The 20,672-nt window shown below is 45.6% G+C and overlaps 1 protein-coding gene across 2 annotated transcripts in view; it reads right to left on the bottom strand.

The window, feature by feature from the left end:
* ash1l (ash1 (absent, small, or homeotic)-like (Drosophila)) overlaps positions 1–20,672 on the bottom strand; it is a 408,509-nt gene that overhangs the window by 26,926 nt on the left and 360,911 nt on the right. For both annotated transcript variants that reach the window (XM_072282409.1, XM_072282400.1), the window contains exons 16-19: positions 16,560–16,717; positions 9,439–9,591; positions 8,582–8,636; positions 1,100–1,232 (exon numbers count right to left, since the gene is read on the bottom strand). In XM_072282409.1, coding sequence (XP_072138510.1) covers positions 1,100–1,232; positions 8,582–8,636; positions 9,439–9,591; positions 16,560–16,717 — 499 coding nt within the window. The remainder of the gene's footprint in view (positions 1–1,099; positions 1,233–8,581; positions 8,637–9,438; positions 9,592–16,559; positions 16,718–20,672) is intronic.

Below are 20,672 nucleotides of genomic sequence, written 5' to 3'. Positions count from 1 at the left end.
TATCTGCCTCCACCACTGACTCAGGCAGTGCATTCCACACACCAACCACTCTCTGAGTAAAAAACCTTCCTCTAATATCCCCCTTGAACTTCCCACCCCTTACCTTAAAGCCATGTCCTCTTGTATTGAGCAGTGGTGCCCTGGCGAAGAGGCACTGGCTGTCCACTCTATCTATTCCTCTTATTATCTTGTACACCTCTATCATGCCTCTAAGTAGCCTCCAACCTGATGGCATGAACATCGATTCCTTGAGCTTCTGGTAATACCCCCCCCTACCCCCTTACCATTCCCCATTCCTATTTTCTTCTCTCACCTTATCTCCTTCCCTGCCCATTACCTCCCTCTGGTGCTCCTGCCCCTTCCCTTTCTGTCCTCTCCCACCAGATTCCCCTTTCAGCCCTGTACCTCTTTCACCAAACGACTTTCCAGCTCTTTACTTCACTCCTTCTTGGTTTCACCTATCACCTACCACCCTGTATTTCTTTCTTACCTTCTTACTCTGACTTCTCATCTTTTTTCTCCAGTTCTGATGAAGGGTCTCGGCCCAAGGCGTCAATTGTTTACCCTTTTCATAGATGCTGCTTGGCCTGCTGAGTTCCTCCAGCATTATATGTGTGTTGCTTGTATTAAATGGCACAGCAGATTTAAGGGGCTGAGTGGCCAACTGCTTTGAAAATGCACGTTTGGAGATAAATACATCCAATTCTAACTGGAGTTTTCGGCTTACACCTTAGAACTGCACATTTTACCACTATACCTTCCGCTTCTATTTTCTAAACAAAAGATTGACCGCACTTGAAAGCGAGGGATTTCTGTAAGTACAGTATGATGCTGCAGAAAGATCTTTAGCATGACTTGCTGAGCACTCCAGCTCCTTCAGTTCTAACACCCATGGTTATTTTGCTGTTGTAGTTCTGACAATGTGTTAAAAGTTTATGCATGGGAATGGGGTGGGGGGGGGGGAACCAAAAAATACATGCAATGCGTTTACTTCTTGTTGAGGACTACAAACAGAGGTTTCTCCTGACTGTGCCCCCACTAACCCTGCACAGCTCCCCTAACCAAGCAAGAGAGTTGAGGACTCAGTCTACTTACTCACCTCTGCATTCCTGAAGACTTTGAGCATGTCTGCATCGAAGGCTTCTACCGTCTTGTAATGGCCCGTCAGAATCTGCTTCTCAATGCTGACCAAGTCGATTGGGTCAGTAATCTTCTCGTAATAGTCCGATTTCCTGAGCAAAAGATGAAATAAGGTCAGTTAGAGCTACTTACTGACAGATTGAAGATAAAAGATTTAAAGAACAACTTTATTTGTCATATGTACATTGAAACATGCAGTGAAATGTGTCATTTATGTCAAATTAAATCAGCAGATTATGCACGTGTTGCCATGCATCCAGCACCAACATAGCATGCCCACAGTTTACTAATCCTGACCTGGATGTCTTTGGAATGTGGGAAGAAACCGGACCACCTGCAGGAAATCCACGTGATGATGTGGAGGATGTACAAACTCGTGACAGTCAGTGGCAGGAATTAAAACCCGAACAGTGATTGCTGGCGCTGTAAAGTGATGCACTGACTGCTATACTACCATGATGTACAGGTCATCGAAAAGACCACAGAGCCACACAGAAACATTAAATGCAGTAAAATGTGGGGAGAGGTTCGGCAGGCTAGGATTTTATTCCCTGGTGTACGAGACTGAGGCGTGATCCTACAGAGGTGTATAAAATCATGAGGGGTATAGTTAAGCAGTCTTTTTCCCAGGGGTAAAAAAACTAAAGGCATAGGTTTAGGAAGGGAGGGAAGAGGTTTAAAAAGAACATGACTTCATGCAGAGGGTGGTACGGGTTGCCAGAGGAAATGGTTGAGGCAAGTACCTTAACAGCATTTGATCAGGTACTCGGATAGGAAAGCTTTGGAAAAATTGGACCAAATACCGACCGGCAAGTCGGGGGCTCTTTGGTGGGCATGGGCATGAACCGAAGGACCTATTTTTCTCTATTTTAGGTCTCTACCCCAAAGCAGGTTTAAAAGCACTAGATCAGTATCAGCCAGGTCTCAGTTCTTTAAGCCTCAATTCACTGTGATGATGTTCCTGCTGTGGAAAACCAGTTGTTATGCTCAGCGCCAGGTCTGTCTTGCTTGGAAAAACAAGGCGACCTGAGAGAGGTCTTTGTATTTGAAAGAGTAGATGGAGAGGGGATTTTTTTTTGTGCAGGTGAGACAAGAATGAGGAGCTATAAATATAAACCAGCTGCTACAAACCATCTGGGATTTTAGCTTAGAGAGCAGCAAATATGTGGAACAGGTTCTCACAGGGAAGAGGCTGAGGCAAACAGCACACACACACTGAAAGGGAAGATGGATATCCATAAGACAGCAGGAAGCAAAAAAGATGGGGTGAAGTAATGAGATATAATTTTAAAGATTAGCTTTATTTGTCACACATGCATCAAAATATATTGTTTCCATCAAATCAAATCAGAGAGGATGTGCTGGCAACCCGCAAGTGTTGGCACACTTCTGGCACTAACACAGCATGCCTGCTTAACTTTTCAGGAACAGTTTCTGCCCTTCCACCATTAGATTTCTGAGTATTTTTTCGGTATTTTTTCCCTACACCTTTTGCACTATTTTATATAAAAGAAAAAATACAGTAGTAGTTTTCAAGGGTTAATTGTCCATCCTGAAATCTAATGGTGGAGGGGAAGAAGTTGATCCTGAAGTGTTGAGTGGGCATGCTGTGTTAGTGCCAGAAGCGTGGCAACACTTGTGCGCTGCCTAGCACATCCTCACTGATTTGATTTGACGCAAACAACATATTTTACAATATACTTTCATGCATGTATGACAAATAAAGCTAATCATTAAAATTATATCTCATCTCATCACTTCATCCTTTTTGCTTCTTGCTGTCTCATGGGTATCCAACTTCACTTTGTGTGTCTCTGCTGTTTACCGTAACCTCTTCTTCGTGGGAATCTGTTCCACATATTTGCTGCTCTCTAAGCTAATATATATACAGTGGCATGCAAAAGTTTGGGCACCCTGGTCAAAAGTTCTGTTACTGTGAATAGTTAAGTGAATAGAAGATGAACTGATCTCCAAAAGTCGTAAAGTTAAAGATGAAACATTCTTTTCAACATTTTAAGCAAGTTTAGTGCATTATTTTTGTTTTGTCAATTATAGAGTGAAAAAAAAAGGGAAGGAGCGCCATGCAAAAGTTTGGGCACCCCAAGAGATTTGAGCTCTCAGATAACTTTTCCCAAGGTCTCAGACCTTAATTAGCTTGTTATGGCTATGGTTTGTTCAGTCATCATTAGGAAAGGCCAGGTGATACAAATTTCAAAGCTTTATAAATACCCTGACTCGTCAAAACTTGTCCCAACAATCAGTAGCCATGGGCTCTTCTAAGCAGCTGCCCAGCACTCTGAAAATTAAAATAAATGATGCCCACAAAGCAGGAGAAAGCTATAAGAAGATAGCAAAGTGTTTTCAGGTAGCCGTTTCCTCAGTTTGTAATGTAATTAAGAAATGGCAGTTAACAGGAACGGTGGAGGTCAAGTTGAGGTCTGGAAGACCAAGAAAACTTTCTGAGAGAACTGCTCATAAGATTGCTAGAAAGGCAAATCAAAACCCCTGTTTGACTGCAAAAGACCTTCAGGAAGATTTAGCAGACTCTGGAGTGGAGATGCACTGTTCTACTGGGCAGCGACACCTGCACAAATATGAACTTCATGGAAGAGTCATCAGAAGAAAACCTTTCCTGCGTCCTCACCACAAAATTCAGCATCAGAAGTTTGCAAAGGAACATCTAAACAAGCCTGATACATTTTAGAAACAAGTCCTGTGGACTGATGAAGTTAAAATAGAACTTTTTGGCCGCAATGTGCACTGTTGGGAAAAAAAAGGGTGCAGAATTTCATGAAAAGAACACCTCTTCAACTGTTAAGCACAGGGTGGATCGGTCATGCTTTGGGCTTGTGTTGCAGCCAGTGGCACGGGGAACATTTCACTGGTAGAGGGAAGAATTAAGTACCAGCAAATTCTGGAAACAAACATCACACCGTCTGTAAAAAAGCTGAAGATGAAAAGAGGATGGCTTCTACAACAGGATAATGATACTAAACACACCTCAAAATCCACAATGGACTACCTCAAGAGGTGCAAACTGAAGGTTTTGCCATGGTCTTCACAGTCCCACAAACTAAACATCATTGAAAATCTTGGATAGACATGCAAGACGGCCCAAGAATCTCACAGAACTAGAAGCCTTTTGCAAGGAAGAATGGGTGAAAATCCCCCAAACAAGAACTGAAAGACTCTTAGCTGGCTACAGAAAGCATTTACAAGCTGTGATACTTGCCAAAGGGGGAGTTATTAAGTACTGACCATGCAGGGTGCCCAAACTTTTGCTTCGGGCCCTTTTCCTTTTTTGTTATTTTGAAACTGTAAAAGATGGAAATAAAACAGTAATCTTGCTTAAAATAGTAAAGAAATGTGTCATCTTTAACCTTATGCCTTTTGGACATCAGGTCATCTTTTACCCGCTTAGCTATTCACAGTAACAGAAGTTTTGACCAGGGGTGACCAAACGTTTACATGCCACTGCACACACTTATTGTAATTTATAGATTTTATTAAGTATTGCTGTCACAAAACAACGGTTTCATGACATATGTTAGTGATATTCAGTCTGGTTCTGATTCACAACTTGGTAACCCTACCCCATATAGTTTGGAATGTGGCAGGAAATCAGAGCACCCGGAGGAAACCCACACTATCACGGCTGGAACCGAACTCTGACCCATGATTGCTGGAAAGTGATGTGCTAACCCTAACCCTAATGGGTAGGAAGACGGTTCTGTGGGCTACGAGCACTGGTGAAAATTAATTAAGTTACACACCTTTTCTCTGTGTGGCTGGCTCTTTGTTACTGCAGCTTGAACGTACTCTCATAATAATGAGCGCACAATGTTCAGGTTAAGAACTTCCATTCTAGGATTACCTACAACATGTGTATTGCATTTGATGATGAAATTATTCCCCATGAACATTATACCTGACATCTCACTGCAGAATGCTATTTACCTAAAGGAAAACCAATTAGCTGGTCTCACAGCATTCATCACTAATTAGTTTAATGCTGTCTTACAGGAAACGAACTGCACCAAGCTTTGCAGATGTGAATGTTTAAGCACCAACAGCACGGCAAGATGAAGCAGCTCTGGGGGGAATTTTCCTCCCACTCTCTGCGGGAGCCTGAGGTACCTCCAGATGAGTAGGAGGGGACAGGATTGGATACTGGCAAACTAAGAGCACGTGAAGGGGAGGGGGTCAGACCAAACGTGTGCGGATCCTGTCGTGCCTTCAGGACTTTCCAGGGTGTTTCATTTCCAGGGAATTGCTTCCCGACGGGATGGTGGCAATTTGGAGGAAGTGGGGAGGGGGAGGGGAATTCAGGGATTTATAAGGGAACAAGGAGGTGGGACAATACAGCTGTACTCAGAGGACCTGGCTTAATGGTTTGAGAGCTCCTTTCTTGTGCCAAGATTCTCTGCTTCAACTCTTGTACTTTGCTTCAGGGAATCTTAGCTTTGAGGCACAGGGTCGGGCTCAGCACTAACAAAGGCTGCTCCTGAGGCTGGGAATGTACACTCACTGGCCACTTTATTAGGTTCAGGAATGGAACCTGCTGCAGTTTTCTACTGCTAAAGCCCATCCACTTCAAGTTTTGACTTGTGTGTTCAGAGATGCTCTTCTGCACACCATTGTTGCCTTCCTGTCAGTTTGAACCAGTTCTGCAATTCTCTTCTGACCTCTCTCATTAACAAGGCATTTTTGCTCACAGAACTGCCGCTCACTGGATTTTTTTTCTTTTTCACACCATTCTCTGTAAACTCTCAAGACTGTTGTCTGTGAAAATCCCCAGGAGATCAAATCCATCTGGCACCAACAATCATTCCACAGTCAAAGTCACTTAGATCACATTTCTTGCCCATTCTGATGTTTGGTCTGAACAACAACTGAACCTCTTGGCCATGTCCAAATGCTTTTATGCACTGAATTGCTGCCACATGATTGGCTGATTAGATATTAGCATTAACGATGTGTTAATACATTATACCTACTGAAGAGGCCAAGGAGCGTATGTACAAATGTCATTCAGGACATCTAATGACATTCCAGCTCCCTAACCTCCTCTGATCCTGGGCTGAGTGTGCACGGTGGCTGGGTACCTCCACCCAGTGGCCAATCTTTGAGCAGCACAACTGCTGCCTCCTGGCTCCAGAGACCCAGGATTGATCCCAACAGAGTTTGCATGCTCTCTGCATAGATTTCCTCCTATATCCCCAAGACGCACAGGCTGGTGGGTTCATTGGCCGATGCATGGAGAATAGTACAGTACAGGAAGTAGCCTTTCAGCCCATCGTGCCAACTGAAAATGCCTCTCTATTCTCTGCCTGCCTAAATACCCTTTAATTGTTCCTGTCATAAAATGCACCAAATGTATGGGTGACAGGCAGGGAATGGAGCCGATGAGAAAGTGGGGAGAATAATAAGGGACGGTGCTTAGTTTATAGGCACGGACTGTTGGGCTGAAGAGTCTGTTTCTGTGCAGTCTCACTCTGTGATTCAAGGTGGTGAGCAGGGGGATGTTGCCGGCGTGTGGAAAGAGGGACAAGGAAAGGAAGCAATTTCAGTGAAAATGGGCAACTTTTAAGCAAACACAATACTAACATTAGGACCAGTGCGTGGTTAAGAAAGATTTGCTAGCTTGCCCTCCTTCCCCTTTCCCAACTCCTTATGCTGGCTTCTTCCCCGCTTTCCTTCCAGAATTGACGAAGGGACGTAGCCTGAAACATCATTACTCTTCCTCCATGGATGCTGCCTGACCTGCTGAGATCCTCCAACTTCTGGATTTCCAGCATCTGCAGAAATTCTTATCTTTTTAAAAAAATGTTTTTCTCATGAATGTTGTGTCTCTTAAGCTATGCGCGTGTGATGCTGCTAAACTGTTTTCACAGTACTTTATACAAATGATAATAAGCACAGCAAGACGACTCAAGGGATATGGCCAATCTTGAGCAGGCTTGCTGGGGCATCTTGGCCAGCATGGCTGAGTTGGGCTGAAGAGCTTGTTTCTGTGCACTGTTAATCCACAACTCTATGATCACCTGTAGGCTATAACACGTTGACGTGGGACACGTGTGCATACTTACATGCAAATGCACACGTGTGGCCCGATTTGAGATTAACACATTCATCCCAGGTGGCTGGACACCACCCAATGTAATCCATTCTGTTAATAGCTTGTAGATTGATGTCTAATAATGGCATGGTGCATGGTCTCTGGGCTCCTGATGGCTGTTGGGTGCAGTGCAATGTGAACTGAGGGTTTTGTTCAGGACTTTCAAAGCACTGGTGGGAGAGAGAGGTGGAGGGGGTATGGGAGGAAAGGGGTGGGGGGAGAAATGTGGACCTCTCTCCCATAGCAATAGTTGTTGCTAATTCAATGAATAGATTTAAAGTTCAGAAAGGCAATCCCTCCCCACCCTAAGGATGCTGAGTCAGACAGGCAGACATGGTGACAACTCATGAGCGGTAACTCACTGGATGCTGGGACACAGAACATAGTACAGCAGAGTACAGGCCATTCAGCCCATAATATTGAGCAACAATGTGCAAGCAGGCTTTTTCTACTCAGGTTGACGTTCCACTAGAAGTATAGGTCATGGGTCAAGCGTAAAAGATGACATGTTTAAGGGGAACCTGAGGGGGAATCTCTTCACTCAGAGGGTAGTAACACTGTGGAACTACCTACCCGTGCAAATGGTGAATGCAAGTTCAAATTCAAGGATAGGCGGGGATGGAGCTCTAAGGTGCTGGTGCAGATTGATGAGACTAGGCAAAATGGCCTGTTTCTGTGCTGTAGTGCTCTTTGACTCCACGACACTAATCGACTCCCAAGGTCAATCTGATTACTTCCCTCCCACATAGCCCTCAATTTTTCTATCATCCATCTCCAACTGTTAAGCTCGGGGGTGGATTGGTCATGCTTTGGGCTTGAGTTGCAGCCAGTGGCACAAGGAACATTTCACTGGTGGACGGAAGAATGAATTCAATTAAATACCGGCAAATTCTGGAAGCCAACATCACTCCATACGTAAAAAAGCTGATGATGAAAAGAGGATGGCTTCTACAACAGGATATGTTCTATAGACAGGTACATGGAGGAATTTAAAGTGGGGGGTTATATGGCAGGTAGGGTTTAAGGGTCAGCACAACATTGTGGGCTGAAGGGCCTATACTGTGCTGTACTGTTCTATGTTCACATCTAACAATCTCTTAGATGCCTCCAATGTATCTGCCTCTAGCAGCACATTCCATGTACTCACCACCCACTATGTAAAAAAGCCTACTTCTGACATGCCCCTTGACATACACAGACACAAGGCTGAATGCACTCCTTGTGTCACCCTTTGCACTTCCTCAGAGACCCCTTTGTCCCTCACCTCTTGCCAAACTGCAACTAGCATTGGGCTAAAGTATATGCCACCTGTTAGTGACTTACTTCTTCCTTGATGGCAGGTTCAGTAGGGGTGTGGCCAGTGCTTGCTCAGATGAATCTAAGAGACATTTTGAAGAGAAAATACGTTAAAAAGAACAAAAGGAAGTCTTAGACCCGAAACGTTAACTTCACTTCTCTCTCCACAGTTGCAGCCCGACCTGTTGAGTATTTCCAGCAGCTACTTCTATTTTGATTTTCGCAGTTATTTCATTCAAATAAAACTACATCCAGAAATTAAATCATTTAGGTTGAATTAATTAAGTCCTGCCTACTTTTTGGGTAACACATACAAAATGCTGGAGGAACTCAGCAGGTCAGGCAGATCTACGGAAAGGAATAAACAATTGGACTGAGACCCCGGCTATTCTATGTTGAAGGTGGAGTATCAGGAAGGTTTTGGTTGCCACATGGCAGTTGTGTGCAGAAGGCTCAGGGCGTTGATTCCTGGGATGAAAGGGTCATGCACAAAGAGAGGTTGAGCCAGTCTTGATGAAGGGTCTCAAGGACCCATTATAAATCCCAGTTAACATGCGGGTACTGTAAGATAAGGAAACATTTATTCTCCCAAAAGGGTGGTGCATCCTAGCAGGTAAAGTCATTGGATACACTCAAGGCAGGGGAATGGAGGTGTAATGGGGAAGACTGTATGGAAGTGGTGTAGAAAGCCCATGATCTGACTGGTCGGTGGAGCAGGAGAGAGCTTAGTAACCTGCTCCTACTCCCTGTGTAATCCGCCATGGCCCAGAGTTGGTTAATGTCCTCCTGTGCGTTAATTTATGGTCTGAATCTAAATGTGCACTGGTTCCTCCTTTGCTGACCTGGGGGAATGTTGGAACTGAACCATCGTTTCCTGCTCCCACCTTTGTAGGATATGATGGTATCGGAGATGTCCTTGAAGATCTGCGCCAGGCGTGCAGTGCGCGCCACCTCGATATTCTCCTCCGCCGCAGCTAGCCTCCGGGTCCTGACCGACCGAGACGTCTGGAGTGCTGAAAACTGGGTCATGAAGACGTCTGCAAGAGGGGAAAGGAAAAGCAAAGTGACCAAAGTGGTCTCAGTGCACTGCAATCCTTCACAGTACATCACAGTTCCTCTTGGCCACTTTCAGTAAATTAACTAATACGACAATATTCAATTACAGCCGGGCTAACCCAACAAATTCATTCTGGCAACAATTTAGGACAACTGCGCCCATCAACCTCTTGGATAATATCTTTGAGAACAATCTCAAAAGAACTGGTCTGATTGTGATAGGGCACCAGTTCTCTATAGATATTAATTTTTCATTGTTGTCAGACCTTGGAATAAGGACTGTCCAGCTATTTTACCATGTTAATCCTAAAGGAACACTCACTCTTTAGTGTCTGTGATGCAGACCTCAGCCAGATTTAGTTTGTCTGGACTGGGTGATGTTTCTTTCACAGTCCTGATCTGTGTCAAGAGAACTCTGGTGCACAGCACCCAGAAATCAGAAACAGCTCTTGGATTTTTTTTCTACACGAGTTATAGAGTCATAGAAGTAAAGATCGCAACCATGCTGTACACCGTGCCCACCTAATTAGTCTCAACTTCCCACGTATGGCCCATATCCCTCTAAGACCCTTCTCTCCATGTATCTATCATTTAAGTGCTTCTTAATTTATATTGTTGTAGCTGTCCCAACCACTTCCTCTGGCAGTATTGTTACAGAATCTTCAAGGATAAATGGCAGGAATGCGAAGAGCGTTCATGTGAAAATAGACCTTGGGTTACAAGTCCATAACTCATAAAAGGTTGAGGGAGGAGGGTGAGGAGGTTGAAGGTGATGACGAGGGTGAGGAGGGGGAGAGAGAGGGAGAGGAGGGGAGAGAGAGGGAGAGGAGGGAGAGAGGAGGGGGGAGAGAGAGGAGGGGGGAGAGAGAGGAGGGGGGAGAGAGAGGAGGGGGGAGAGAGAGGAGGGGGGAGAGAGAGGAGGGGGGAGAGAGAGGAGGGGGGAGAGAGAGGAGGGGGGAGAGAGAGGAGGGGGGAGAGAGAGGAGGGGGGAGAGAGAGGAGGGGGGAGAGAGAGGAGGGGGGAGAGAGAGGAGGGGGGAGAGAGAGGAGGGGGAGAGAGAGGAGGGGGAGAGAGAGGAGGGGGAGAGAGAGGAGGGGGGAGAGAGAGGAGGGGGGAGAGAGAGGAGGGGAGAGAGAGGAGGGGAGAGAGAGAGGATCTCCCTTTAGAGCTCTGATAAATACAAACATTTGTACAAAGATGCCTTATCTCACCCACTTCTATTCTGCAAGAAGAAACCTGTTGTATTTTGCAACTGCCACATGGACATGGGTCAAAATAATTAACACTGAACAACAAAATGGAGCCAAAAAACCCATTAAAGTCCATTTAATGCACAAAATCATAGAACAGTGCAGGCCCTTCAGCCCATCATGTTGCACCAATTTTAACATACCAATCTAAACCTTCTCTCCCACATTGCCCTCCATTTTTCTTTCATCCATGTGCCTATCTAAGAGTTTCTTAAATGTCCCTATTGTACTTGCCTCTACCATCAATCCTGGAAGTGTGTTCCATGCACTTATCACACTCTGTGTAAAAACTTACCTCTGACATCTCCCAATACTTTCCTCCAATCACCTTAAAATCATGCCCTCTTGTACTAGGCATTTCTGCCCTGGGAAAAAAAGGTGCTGGCCGTGCACTCTATGTCTTTTCACCTTGTACCTCTATCAATCACACCTCATCCTCCTTAACTTCAGCTTCACATCTCAACCTATCCTGATAAGACATACTTGCTAATCCAGGCAGCCATCCTGGTAAATCTCCTCTGTACACTCTCTAAAGCCTATAATGAGGTAACCAGAACTGAACACAATACCCCAAGTGTGATCTTAATCGTCCTATCAACTTGTGTAGCCTTATGGTCAGTGTACAGTCTGCCCTAGCTGTCAATGCAGCTAAAAATGGGCAAATACAAAAGCATCCCACAGTTTAGAGCAGATTCCCTGTTGGGGTATATGAGGGAGAGACTTACAGCAAGTCTCCATTCCTGTAGCACACCCATCCATAAGAGGAGGCCCAGAGAGTTGTAGCTACTCCTCAGATTTGATTCCATGAGCTACTGGATCACTGAACAGGCTGTACCCCACTACGTAAAATGATGAGCAGGATGGTCAGTCTTGTTTGCAGAGTAGCAGAGTCTAAAACTAGAGGGCATGGGTTGAAGGTGAGAAGGAAAAGGTTTAAAAGGACCCTAGGAGCAACTTTTTCAAAAAAAGAGGGAGGTGGGTATGTGGAATGAAGAAGTGGTAGAGGTGGGTTCAATTAGCATGTTTAAAATACATTTGAAAAGGTACATGTATAGGAAGGGATGTTGCCCAAACAAATAGGACTAACTCAGGTAGACATCTTGGTCAGCATGGTTGAGTTAGACCAAAGGGCCTATTTCGGTGCTGTATAACACTGACTTAAGTTTCTTTAAACCTTTTTCTCAACCAACAGACTGGAGCCTCCCACCTTCTGACACCATTCCCACTCTCACCCCTCTCCGATCAGCCGATCACCCTCCTTGACTGGATCTTCTGCCAGCACTTAGCCCTCCCCTTCCCTCCAACTTTTTGTACTGGCAATTTCAAATCTCTCACATCTTCCACCTGGAGCTCCTGACAGCTTTGGCCTTGGAGAATGTTAGTCACTTTATTCGAAACAAGCGACAGATGAGCACAGGGTTTGGGATGTTATGTTGAAATTGCATAAGACATTGGTGAAGCCTAATTCGGAGTATTGTGTGAAGTTCTGGTCACCTACCTACATGAAAGGTAAGAATGAAAGAGCGCAGAGAAAATTTATATAGAATATAGAATAGTACAGCACAGTACAGGCCCTTTGGCCCACAATGTTGTGCCGACCCTCAAACCCTGCCTCCCATATAAGCCCCCCACCTCAGACTCCTCCATATATCTGTCTAGTAGTCTCTTAAACTTCACTAGTGTATCTGCCTCCACCACTGACTCAGGCAGTGCAGTCCACGCACCAACCACACTCTGAGTAAAAAACCTTCCTCTAATATCCCCCTTGAACTTCCCACCTCTTACCTTAAAACCATGTCCTCTTGTATTGGGCAGTGGTGCCCTGGCGAAGAGGCGCTGGCTATCCACTCTATCTATTCCTCTTATTATCTTGTACACCTCTATCATGTCTCCTCTCATCCTCCTTCTCTCCAAAGAGTAAAGCCCTAGCTCCCTTAATCTCTGATCATAATGCATACTTTCTAAACCAGACAGCATCCTGGTAAATCTCCTCTGTACCCTTTCCAATGCTTCCACATCCTTCCTATAGTGAGGTGACCAGAACTGGACACAGTACTCCAAGTGTGGCCTAACCAGAGTTTTATAGAGCTGCATCATTGCATTGCGACTCTTAAACTCTATCCCTCGACTTATGAAAGCTAACACCCCATAAGCTTTCTTAATTACCCTATCCAACTGTGAGGCAACTATCAGGGATCTGTGGACACATACCCCGAGATCCCTCTGCTCCTCCACAGTACCAAGTATCCTGCCATTTACTTTATACTCTGCCTTGGAGTTCGTCCTTCCAAAGTGTACTATCTCACACTTCTCCGGGTTAAACTCCATCTGCCACTTCTCAGCCCACTCCTGCATCCTATCAATGTCTCTCTGCAATCTTCGACAATCCTCTACACTATCTACAACACCACCAACCTTTGTGTCATCTGCAAACTTGCCAACCCACCCTTCTACCCCCACATCCAGGTCGTTAATAAAAATTACGAAAAGTAGAGGTCCCAGAACAGATCCTTGTGGGACACCACTAGTCACAATCCTCCAATCTGAATGTGCTCCCTCCACCACCACCCTCTGCCTTCTGCAGGCAAGCCAATTCTGAATCCACCTGGCCAAACTTCCCGGGATCCCATGCCTTCTAACTTTCTGAATAAGCCTACCGTGTGGAACCTTGTCAAATGGCTTACTAAAATCCATATAGATCACATCCACTGCACTACCCTCATCTATATGCCTGGTCACCTCCTCAAAGAACTCTATCAGGCTTGTTAGACACAATCTGCCCTTCACAAAGCCATGCTGACTGTCCCTGATCAGACCATGATTCTCTAAATGCCTATAGATCCTATCTCTAAGAATCTTTTCCAACAGCTTTCCCACCACAGATGTAAGGCTCACTGGTCTATAATTACCCGGACTACCCCTACTACCTTTTTTGAACAAGGGGACAACATTCGCCTCCCTCCAATCCTCCGGTACCATTCCCGTGGACAACGAGGACAAAAAGATTCTAGCCAGAGGCTCAGCAATCTCTTCTCTCGCCTCGTGGAGCAGCCTGGGGAATATTCCATCAGGCCCCGGGGACTTATCTGTCCTAATGTATTTTAACAACTCCAACACCTCCTCTCCCTTAATATCAACATGCTCCAGAACATCAACCTCACTCATATTGTCCTCACCATCATCAAGTTCCCTCTCATTGGTGAATACCGAAGAGAAGTATTCATTGAGGACCTCGCTCACTTCCACAGCCTCCAGGCACATCTTCCCACCTTTATCTCTAATCAGTCCTACCTTCACTCCTGTCATCCTTTTTTGATTCACATAATTGAAGAATGCCTTGGGGTTTTCCTTTACCCTACTCGCCAAGGCCTTCTCATGCTCCCTTCTTGCTCTTCTCAGCCCCTTCTTAAGCTCCTTTCTTGCTTCCCTATATTCCTCAATAGACTCATCTGATCCTTGCTTCCTAAACCTCATGTATGCTGCCTTCTTCCACCTGACTAGATTTTCCACCTCACTTGTCACCCATGGTTCCTTCACCCTACCATTCTTTATCTTCCTCACCGGGACAAATTTATCCCTAACATCCTGCAAGAGATCTCTAAACATCGACCACATGTCCATAGAACATTTCCCTGCAAAAACATCATCCCAATTCACACCTGCAAGTTCTAGCCTTATAGCCTCATAATTTGCCTTTCCCCAATTATAAATTTTCCTGTCCTCTCTGATTCTATCCTTTTCCATGACAATGCTAAAGGCCAGGGAGCGGTGGTCACTGTCCCCCAGATGGTCACTGTCCCCCAGATGCTCACCCACTAAGAGATCTGTGACCTGACCCGGCTCATTACCTAGTACTAGATCTAGTATGGCATTCCCCCTGGTCGGCCATTCAGATTTACAAGGGTGTTGCCAGGACTTGAGTTACAGGGAAAGGTTGAATAGGTTAGGACTTTATTTCCTGGAGTGTAGGAGAATGAGAGGGGGAATTTGATAGAGCGATACAAAATTCTAAGTGGTATGAATAGGGTGAATGCAAGCAGGCATTTTCCACTGAAGCTGGGTCAGTCTAGAATTAGAGGTTATGGGTTAAGGGTGAAAGGTGAAATATTTAAAAGGAACATGAGGGGGAACGTCTTCAGAGAGTGGTGAGAGTGTGGAATGAGCTGCCATGAAGTTTTGGATGCAGGTTTGATTGGAACATTTAAGAGAAGCTTGGATAACTACATGGATAGGAGGGTTATAGAGGGCTATGGTCCAAGTGATTATGCAGAGTAACAGTTTGGTGTGGTTTACATCAAGAGTTGCCAACCTTGGTTAATGATAGGGGTCCATGGCATAGAGGTTGGGAAACCTTGGTCTAGATGGGCTGAGGGGTATATTTCTGCGCTGTCGTGCTCTATGACTCTATTAAGCTATTAATCTCAGGTTACAGATGAAACGCCGGCAGGCACCAAGGGTATTTCCAAGAAGCTACTTGTTGCAAAGCTCCTAGATAGCCACTGCAACTAATGGTAAACCTTGCAGGCATAGTTACACACAGGACACACCAGGCGTGACAACTCAACAACTTCTCAGATCAGAGTAATACAGCACAGAAACAGGCCCTTTGGCTCACCATGTCCATGCTGACCATAAAGTGGTTTACACACATTTGGTGATTCAAGTGCTCGCTCAGATTCTTGTTAATTGTTGAGGGTCTCTCTGTCTCCACCATACCCCTGAGGCAGTGCATTCCAGATCTCAACCTCCCTCTGGGAATCAGCTTCTTCCTCAGAACCCCTCTAAACCTCTTATCCATTTAAGATGCTTTGCTATGGAGAAACGTTTACCTTCCTAACATAAGCCAAGGGAAATTAACCCCACAAATCTAGGTTATCTTCTTAATTGAAATATTCCATCCTAGGCAACATATTGAGGTCATCCTATAAAAGCATTTTATAGTGCAAAAATACAATTGCTCTGGACACTAGGGGGAGAATACCCCAACTGGGGCAACTAGCATAATACAGCAGTAAGGGCAGAGAGGGGTGGGGTGGGGAATGTAAGCTCCAATGGGGCAACAAACATCAGGGATTTTGCCACCAGATGGCAGTGTTATGCTCTGTTTGCAGTTAATGTAGAAGCCAACCTTTGCTCCTACAATTTGCTTCAAGTTTTGGAAAATAAATGTTGGCAAAATGAGACTATTAATCTGGGGCGGGGGTGAGAGATGGGCGATGAGGGGGGGTGGTGATAAGGTGTGGTGGGTCAGGGGGGTCCGAGGGGGAGAGAGAGGAGGGAAGTAGAGAGGAGGGGGTAGAGAGGAGGGAAGGGGTAGAGAGGAGGGAAGGGGTAGAGAGGAGGGAAGGGGTAGAGAGGAGAGAGGGGGTAGAGAGGAGGGAAGGGGTAGAGAGGAGAGAGGGGGTAGAGAGGGGGGAGGGGGTAGAGAGGAGAGAGGGTGCAGAAGAGGGGATAAGGAGGGAGGAGGAGAAGGGTGGGAGTGAGAGCACAGGAGGATGGGAGGGTAGAGTGAAGGGGAAGAAGTGAAGTGCAGGGGGAGTGGGGGAGGGGCTTGGGGAGGTTGGAGAGGGGGAGGGAGCGAGTTAGTGTAAGAGTGTGTATGGAGAGGGGGAGGAGAAAGGAGGGAGAAATGGACGAGGGGGGATTGAGGGGGAAAAGGGAGTGACGTGGGGAGGGGAAGGGAGAGTCTCTTTCTGTACCAGATTTGATATTGCCATCATCTCGGCAGATGCCATTCCAGCGGGTGTAAAGCGACACGGATTGACTGTTGTCGGTTTCCTGCTTCGCCTCCTCCTGCTTCTGCCGCATCTTCTCCCAGTTGCGCACCAGAAACACGTGGTGCTTCAGCACAAAGTTCCTGGTGGGAGGGGGTTGGGGAGGAAAGCCCAGGCAGTGAGTCAGAGGTCTAACAATATGCATACATACCCCGAACCCTCAACCTGCCCGCACAGCCTTCAGCCTTCTCAAACATTCACAGCGGTTGTTTTGCTTGTGAGTTGCATACAATCTGTGCTGGTTTGGATTTGTGTTGACTTGTGTCTACCTCATTATGACTCTTGGACCATGTTTGCCTGCACTATACTTTCTCTGCAAATGTAACCCGATGACCCTCAGGAATTTTGCACCATAGAAAGCATTCTACCTGGATGCATCACAGCTTGGTGCCCGACACCACAAGAAACTACGAAGAATTGTGGACACAGCTCAGTACTTCACAGAAAACTTCTGAGTCAGCTGTGGGAAAGTTACTGGAAGGTATTCTAAGGGACTGGATATATAAGTATTTGGATAGACATAGGCTGATTAAGGATAGTCAGTATGACTTTGCGTATGGTAGGTCGTGTCCAACCAACCTTAGAGTTTTTTGAGAAGGTTACCAGGAAAGTGGACGAAGGCAAGACAGTGGCCTACGTGGACTTTAGTAAAGCATTTGACAAGGTCCGTGTGGAAGACTGGGGTCAAGAAGGTTCAGTCACTTGGCATTAAAGATGAGGTACAAGTTGGATTATACATTGGCATTGTGGGAGAAGCCAGAGAGTAGTAGTAGAGGGTTGGCTCTATTCAACCCTTGACTTCAATGTCTAAGGGAAGTTTGGATAATACATGGATAGTAGGGGGAGATCAATGAGAGTAGGCAGCTTAAATGGTTTTGGCATGGACTAGATGGGCCAAATGGCCTGTTTCCATCCTGTACTTCTCTGTGACTCTAAAATAACCTCTTCCATGGTCCACTCTCCTCTCCCATCAGATTCCTTCTTCTTCAGCCCTTTACCTCTTTCACCCATTAACTCCTTACTATCAGCTTCTTACTTCATCCCTCCTTCCCCACCTTCCCCTCTCAGCTGGTCTCACCTATAACCTGACTATTTGTACTCCTTCCTCTCCCCCCACCTTCTTATTCTGGCTTCTGTCCCCTTTCTTTCCAGCCCTGACGAAGGGACTTTTTGTTCCTCTCCATTCATGCTGCCTCGTTTAAGCAGCCAACAGAATCAAAGACATCACACACCCCAGACATTCTCTTTTTTCCCTTCTTCCATCGGGAAGAATTTACAAAAGCCTGAAAGCATGTACAACCAGATTCAAGGACAGCTTCTATTCCACTGTCGCCAGATCACTGAACACTCCCCTGTAACAACAATGTGGCCTTTTGACCTCACAATCCAACTCAGGAGGGATGTAGAAGCTTTAGAGAGGGCACTTCAGCAGAACAGCTTCATCAGGATGTTGCCTGAACTGCATTAGCTGTGAGGAGAGGATGGACCAACTTCATTAGTAAGGGGATTCAGTTCAAGAGGCATGAGGTAATGCTGCAGCTCTATAAAGCCCTGATTAGACCACACTTGGGAGTACGTTTCATTATGGGAAAATTGTGGAAGCTTTAGAGAAGGTGCAGAAGAGATATTCTAGGATGCTGCCTGGACAAGAGAGCATGTCTCACGAGGATAGGTTAATCAAGTTAGGGCTTTATTCTTTGGAGAGGAGGAGGATGAGAGGTAACTTGATAGAGGTGTATAAGATAATGAGGCATAAATAGAGTGGATAGACAGCACCTTTCTCCCAGGGTGGAAATGGCTAATATAAGGGGGCATAATTTTAAGGTGACCGGAGGAAACTATAAGGTGGATGGCAGAGTTAGTTGTTGTTGTTGTTATTTTTTCACACAGAGCAGTGGGTGTGTGAAACACACTGCCAGAGGTGGGGGCAGAGGCAGATTCATTGGGGACATTTAAAAGACTCTTAAACAGGCACATGGATGAAAGAGAAATGGAGGGCTACGCGTGAGGGAAGGAATAGATTGATCTTGGAGTCGGTTAAAAGGTTAGCATATCATTGTGGGCCGAAGAGCCTGACTGCTCTATGTTCTAAACTCTGGGTTTACGTGAAGGCTATGCAAGGAACATCTTTTGGGGAAATAACCATGGATGGTCGGGATTGAGAGCCAGCATAGACAATGCACTTAAACCTGTGATATGGTACACCGCTGGTGGGGCTAATACAATGTTCTCATTGCGGAACCCATTTTGTCATGTCACAACGATGACCAACTCAGGATCCTTAATTCTGAACACGTCAGTCACCGGGTGTTGGGAAAGGGGTGCAAACTCAAGGAGGAAGTGCTACTTTCGAATCAAAATGTGTACAGCAGTCAAAGCAGGCAGAATTAATAAAGAGAATAGCTACTCTTGCACTGAATATTATACATGTACACTTAAATAAATATGTGCATGTTTATTTAAGCTTGAATGAAGTCCCCACAGGACAGGATTAATTTGTAATAATACCACAAGAATTCAGCTATATATAAAAATGCACACACACCCAAGTCTCTCTCTGCTTTTGGCAATGTTTCTTTCACTTTATCCCCTTGTTACTTCCTTCTGGTGCCGACTCCAGATTGAAAGGCCAAACTTGCCAGCAGTTCTTGTTACTGTCTCTCACCTCAGGGACTGACAACTCTTTGCCTCCCACAACAGCTAAACTCACATCTGCCTGCTGAAAATGGCTTGCATTCACGTGGCACCTTTCATTTTGTAGACAATGAGGTTCTTGAGAAGTGTAACCACTAGTCATGTAACTATAAAGTGCAGAAAAAGGCCCTTTGGCCCATCTTGTCGGTGCTGATGAAGTTGGCTACCTGAGCTATGCATGAAATGTCATCTTCTACCTTCCTTTCAAGTCATTGCCTACTAAGACATACAAGTTAGGGCCCAAAACGTCAACTGTTAATCAATTTTCATAGGTGCCTGACCTGCTGAGTCCCGCCAGCATTTTGTGCGTGTTACCTGAGCTAGTCCCAGTTGCCTGGCTTGAACTCGTATCTCTCTAAACCTTTCCTGTCCATGTCACTGTCAAATGCCTTCAAAATTAACATAATTAAGGATTAGATGATAACTATCAACATTATTTTCGTAAGTACATCAAAACATACATCGAAATGCACCATTTGCTTCAACGAACAACACAGTCCAGGACGTGCAGCCTGCAAATGTCGCCATGCCTCTGGCACCAATGTAGCATGCCAACAACTTACTAACCCTAACCTGCATGTCTCTGTAATGTGGAGCACCCAGTGGAAGCCCACATGGTCACGGGGAGAACATACAAACTCCTTACAGACAGCAGTGGGAATTGAATCCTATCTTCCTCAGAGATCATGCTAAAGATTAACTTTATTTGTCAAGTGTGCATTGAAACATACAGTTACACACCTTGTTTGCATCAACAACCAATACCAGTAAAAGGATGTGGTATAAATAGTCACCCCATTAATGCTCAATGTTCCCTTGCTGCTCTCTCTTGCAGCAATTCATCACCAGTTGCTGTTTTTTTTAGATTTCCTGTGGCTCTGGGTAAAGCACTTCATTCATTTGATCTCACCTCCCCGTGATTTTACTTCATTGCAGGAATATAGATCCATGCTGTAGATACACAGACCCACCAGTAAAGGGTTAAGGTTTCGGGTGAATACACAGCCAGCGTGGGGTCAGTAACCCAAGCCCTCCTCATCTGGTGATGGGAATGTGCTGGATCCCACCACTGTCAGCTGTTGTTGAAGATCGTGGCCAAAGGGATGTGAGTTAATGAGGGGCCTCAGTGAGAGAGGTCAATGGTGAAATTATTTAGTGCTGACTGTTTGGGCAGCTGCTGCTTTGCTGGGGCAGGAGTCCAGGTCCTCAGCGGGTCCCGTCCAGTGCTAGTGCTGAGCTGCAGCTGAAGCCTGGCAGCACGGTGGGGCTCTGAAGTGACCAAGGGCATTTGGGCACTCCATCAGCACTGCTGCTGGCAAGCTGCTTGGCAGCACGCCCGTCTGG

Source organism: Mobula birostris, chromosome 2 (assembly GCF_030028105.1).
Source record: "Mobula birostris isolate sMobBir1 chromosome 2, sMobBir1.hap1, whole genome shotgun sequence".
Classification (NCBI taxonomy): Eukaryota; Metazoa; Chordata; class Chondrichthyes; order Myliobatiformes; family Myliobatidae; genus Mobula; species Mobula birostris.
This window is presented reverse-complemented; position numbering and strand designations above follow the sequence as displayed.